The 5489-nt window shown below is 31.9% G+C and overlaps 1 protein-coding gene across 1 annotated transcript; it reads right to left on the bottom strand.

Moving 5' to 3' along the window:
* Window positions 1-368: 368 nt before the first annotated feature.
* Window positions 369-749, bottom strand: LOC134273715 (uncharacterized; the record flags this gene model as incomplete). The annotated part of the gene is made up of 2 exons (XM_062755918.1): window positions 550-749; window positions 369-476 (listed from the first exon to the last, which is right to left on the bottom strand). Coding segments are annotated over exons 1-2 (301 nt in total), but the record flags the coding sequence as incomplete, so codon positions are not given.
* Between the last annotated feature and the right edge of the window lie 4740 nt (window positions 750-5489).

Raw genomic sequence — 5489 nt, 5'->3', positions numbered from 1 at the left:
AATTGGGTTTCCGTACAAAAATGTATTAAAATGTTTATCACATATGAGCATAATATTAACGGATGTGAAAATTTTTTACTAAATGATTTCTTAAAACAAAATCAATTGATCAAAATATTTGTGATTGAAATCATTATTCGAAAAATGTAAAATAATGAAACATATTTTTGGAAATTTCATGTAACTGATAATATTGTTTTTTACTTTTTGGGAGAGGACTACCTAAGTTGTTAGAACTTGTGTCCGATCCCTTTGACATATTGTCAATAAAATATGTTCAAAACAAAACTTTTGCCACATAAGGCTTTGCAGGTGCACATTCTCCTTTCCTTTATAGTCATTATGTTCCTTTAAGAAAAAACACTTACATTTATAGATGTCGGAGAGAAAGAAGTGCTGTGAAGGACATCCATACGTAAAATTCATACTGCTAGTTTGATCCAAATTCCCGCTTTCATGGACCTCTATACAATTTCCTATGCAGACAAAATAAACATTTGAATAAATGTTAAGCAGAGTTATGAAAATCATTATATGAAAGATAGATACCTTTTTCATAAAAGCCAACTGTTGACTGATAACAGAATTCCACCAGACTTGACCTCTCGTTATTAGGAACACAGACGTACTGACTCCGCCCATTCTCGTCCACACCACACCCCAGTCTGGTAGCGGAGGTTGTGTACTCTGTCTTGTTAAGGGGACAGGAGCTCACAATGTAACCAAAGTCGGAGAAATCCATCTTTGTCATGTATCTGCAAATACGACAATATTGCAAATCTATTAAATTAATACAATAAGTATGGTACGTTACATTATTTTCCATTAATTCTTTTAATATTTCAGGGTATTATCGCCGATTCCTGGAGAGTCATTCATAAAAAACAATATACAATGTAGCATCTCCATTGACCCACTGATACATGTACTGGTATGTTAACAGCTACACCAATTCGTGATTCATTTTATTCTAATAACATGAAAACTACATTGTATAAAGAAAGGGACTGGGGCTTTATCCTGCTAATCAAAATAAATTATTTTTTATCCATCAGTCATATCATGTTATTTATTTTTTTTTGTGTTTTTGTTTGTTTACAACGTCTTTGTTTTAATAGCAATCACCCAAACTCCCGAAAAACAAGTAACACATAAAAAAACAGTGTGTACAAATATTACTTGCTTGTACTTTGGCAGTTTTTGTTTCCCACCTTTTTTGCTTATTGTTATTTTTTACATTCTGGATTGTTTATTTTAATTTTCTTGATGTAATATTTTACACTGGGGAGATCAATTAATGTTTTGTACAAATTTACACATTTTTTTCAAGAGTGATCTCCTCTTTATCTGATGTATTTTGTTATTATCTTTCGTCATTTATACATGTATATTAATGACAAATTCATCCATCAAACTTTGAGTTGGTGTTACTTTAATATGGATGTGATATGGTCTACATAAGGTTATAGGTGTGTGCAAAAACTAGCTTCAGTGAACTTGTAAATTAGTTAAATTACACTGGATAACATAAATATTTTTGCATGTATTTTTCAAAAAGAAAATTAAACAAACTTTGATACGAATGTGTTTGTGTACCAAGCAATTTTCTTGTTTCTGAATAATTTTTTATGTTTATTTCTTACTTGTGTCTTGTATTGAGATGTCAGACATTTGCTAGACTTAACCTCTTGAACGCGTATTGAAATTTAAATAGATATGGTAGTCTGTAAATGAAAAGCTAGCCTAAAGCAAATAAAGAAAAAAACACAAATCTGCTGCTTCCAAATGCGTACTGTATATGAATAAGGCTTATATACCAGTTGAAAAAGAGAAACTGCATTTCATAAAGTAAAAAAAAAAATAAATTATCAATTAAAAAAAATTCAATAGCATGATTCATAAATGCATTTTTACAATTATAAATATTAGAAATTTTATTTGTGTGTAGGTATAAAAAAAAAAGTCATCTGTAGGACGTGTATTACGTTCAATAGACAATTACACGTGGAAGGCGATTTTAAGTGTTTAACGCCTCGTATGGTCACCATTGGCGTTCAAGGATGTTACATACAGTACAGGCCACGAGTTTTCCGCAACGCTCGGTGGAAAAAACACCGTGTGAAACGCTCTGTGCTACACCGTGTACACGGTGTAGCACGTTGTGTGTGGATTTGAAATATACAGGTAGGCACACCGTGCCGCACCTTGTCTAGAAAAATCTCAGCTAGTGTCCTCCGTGTCGCACCGTGTCCAGTAAATTCCCCTCCAAGCTGCACCGTGTAAATAGTATTACAGACAAAATCGTTTGTTTTTCATAAAAATTTAAAAATAAATTTTGATGACAACTTTGGTTTACGAATATGTATATAAAATAATCGTTTTTATTCTACCAGATATTGGACTTCGAATGGCACGCATGATATTGAGATTAGATATCGGTAAAAAAAAAATTGAATGATTTTCATTTGAATTAACTGTGTGTCTAGAAATTTATGTTAGTAAAATTATTCATCCACGTTACAAATTAAATCAAATTAAATCAAAATTATGAATTTTGTTTTAAATGAATAATTTAATCTCATGTGTTCATGTAACAAAGGAAGACGAAATAGCGTCGAGCTGCATTCGTGTCACATACACTGTATAGTACAGTATAAAATTAAATCAGAGCTGTATCTATGTTCATGGTTTTAACATGTACAGCACTAGTGTACGATCCAAGCATTATTATGTATATTCCTAATTTAAATACATTTATTTTGTTCATCTTGAATTATTCTGAATGTGGATGCGAAAATCGTTAGCAGAAACACGAAATTAAAGCAATAATTTGAAAGAGTATTTCTAGTAACAGCAAACACTTTTTTCATAGAGTAGTATTCACTACGTTGTGTTTTTAAAATCCTTTCAGTGTAAGTAGTTATTTTCAATAAGTTTTTCTTTTGTTGTAAAGTGTATAAAGAGCAACACCAGAGAGAGAGATAGAGAGACTCATACAACCCCCTTTTAACCTATAGTCTGTATTTTTTTTTAATTCTTATTTTTATTTAAGTAAAGGAGGTCACAATTAATCATTCTATAATTCTATTTAATTGCCACAACTTTTGTTCATATTCAACCCATTTAATGCAATTAATTCGTTCTTTGTATATGCTGTACGCACAAAATTCTCGTACATCACCTGCCAATCAAAATACCATGACGCTAGGTGACCTTGAAAGTCTGTTTACGCGGAAAGAATTTCTCTTGTGATTTGAAACAATCTTATGGTCAGTTCCGAGTTCACACCTGTTCAAAAAATATATTGGGTCTCTGTCGGTGGGCCAGGGGCGCCGTATGTTTATCACACCTTTCAAATTCTTTAGCTCTGACCACAGCAAGTGTATAACATGTAACACACTCAACTGATATCATGCGAAATTCACCTTCCAGGTTTCACTACAACAACAATTATTAACTTACAATTATTTGTTTACTTAAGTATCCTTTTTCAGACACAAATAAGAATGTATCCCGTAGATTAAGATTTAAAAAAACATAACATAAATTTGCAGACTTCTGATAAAGTTTTAACCAGCTGATTCGTATCGCTTTCTAGAGGGGGGGGGGCATTTTTAAAAAAATCGCTAAATATCTATGTTTTCTCAAACCGTTTTTTCTCCTTTTCACACGATATATTTCAGAATGAAGTAATATTCGTACTGAAGTTAGCACATTTCATTTGCCAAAAATTCGGCTGTGATTTTTGTATTCAGCATGTTTACTAATAAAGTTTATCACTATTTTAATTAATGAAATGATTCAGATTATCATCTCTGCCTGTTAAGTAGATTTTTGAGTTTACCGAATTCAATATTTATCTCCATATTTTACATAATTACAGATTTTTAGTGTTAGTCTAACTGCAATAATCCTCATCTGAACCTGTCCAATGATTCGCCGAGTATCGGTATAGGTATCAAAGAGCAGAATTAATGTGCTAGTCTGATACGTCTTTCAAAAAAAATAATCTAGACACAGTACATGCACATTTAAATTCTTACAAAATAATTAATTCACTTAGTATAATCACGCATCTGATATGTAATACGAAGGGAAAAACGATCTTGTATCAACTATTTAATTGAACACAGTTAAAATCAAAATCGAAAGTAGAGACAATTAAGTACTAGTAATTCATTTATGAAAGTGTGTTTCCTCTTAGTGTAATATAATAATAGTCTATTGAACTTTTTATGACTAATATAATTAGGATTTAACTTGAAACGTGATTGTATATTTTTTTGCTGGACACGCGTACTTTGTTATTAAGTTTTCAGGCATCTTATTAGTTTAATTATCTGTATGCGATAAATTACCAATACATGTATTAATTTATGGAAAAAGTACAACAAATATTTCGAAAGAAAGTTGATTTAATTTTATTAATAAGGGCAATGAGAATGTTTAAAATATTTATCATCAGAACGAACTGTGACACACCGTGTCACACGGTGCACAGACACGCTGACTTCAAAGACGCCGACAAGATTCGAGGTCAACGCTAAAGCGTGGACTTGCGGTCCACGGGGCCCCGTGTTTTTTGTGGAAAACTCGTGGCCTGTACTGTACCGTCGTCTAATTAATGATATTGAATCTAAAAATGCTTGTCTAATGAATATTTCTTCCGTGTCGCGAATGTTGCATTATTCAGGTTTCCAACTGTTTAACATTAAAGGGATCCTATTGCTAAATACCTAATGCCTAATTACATTGTAGCAAAAACCTAATACCGAAACCAGGCCGATTTACACTACCGCCTCAAAATTGTCATTGCTGTGTTTACAATATCCTGTATGAAGTGATGCTCCTCATCAGGACAATAATTACCTCGGCGACCGCATTCCCAAGAAATCTTCAGTATTGAAATTGGTACTTTAGATGATTTCAACACCTTGCTAATCGTACAGTTCGATGTCACTGAAGCAGTATTAGGCGTATTGCAGGACGTCTAGATCTGATGTTATGCATGGGGAAACTATTACGTCAAAAATCAACATATGCCCACTAACCTTGATCTCAAATATTTAAGATCATTATAAATTTAGTTATTGCATCATATTGTTTCTCTTTTTGACTACGTCGACAACTGTAAATTTTGAAAATAAAAATGAAATTAACTAAACAAAAAACCACACAATTCTCCCAAATCAAAAACAATGTATTTAGAGTAGGCCAATGGCAGATATAGTCAGGTTACCTCAATTTGAAAAGGTACAAAAGACTTTATGTTGAATCATTTTAGATGAAAAATAGCATTTTAAAGTATCAACTTTCAAGTTTATTACGGACAGAACTTTTAATGGCATGTAACAACGGTAATTCGTGTCTCAATTATATAAAAAAATAACACCGTTATTAAATTTCATAAGCAAGTTGTCAAGTAGAAACAAAAGTTACCAGTTTACGTGCACATTTTTATGAAAATATCCGTATTTAGAAATTTTTGT

This window comes from Saccostrea cucullata, unplaced genomic scaffold (genome assembly GCF_032062105.1).
Source record: "Saccostrea cucullata isolate Sc308-1 unplaced genomic scaffold, CSIRO_AGI_Scuc_v1 ctg7967, whole genome shotgun sequence".
In the NCBI taxonomy this organism is placed as follows: domain Eukaryota; kingdom Metazoa; phylum Mollusca; class Bivalvia; order Ostreida; family Ostreidae; genus Saccostrea; species Saccostrea cuccullata.
This window is presented reverse-complemented; position numbering and strand designations above follow the sequence as displayed.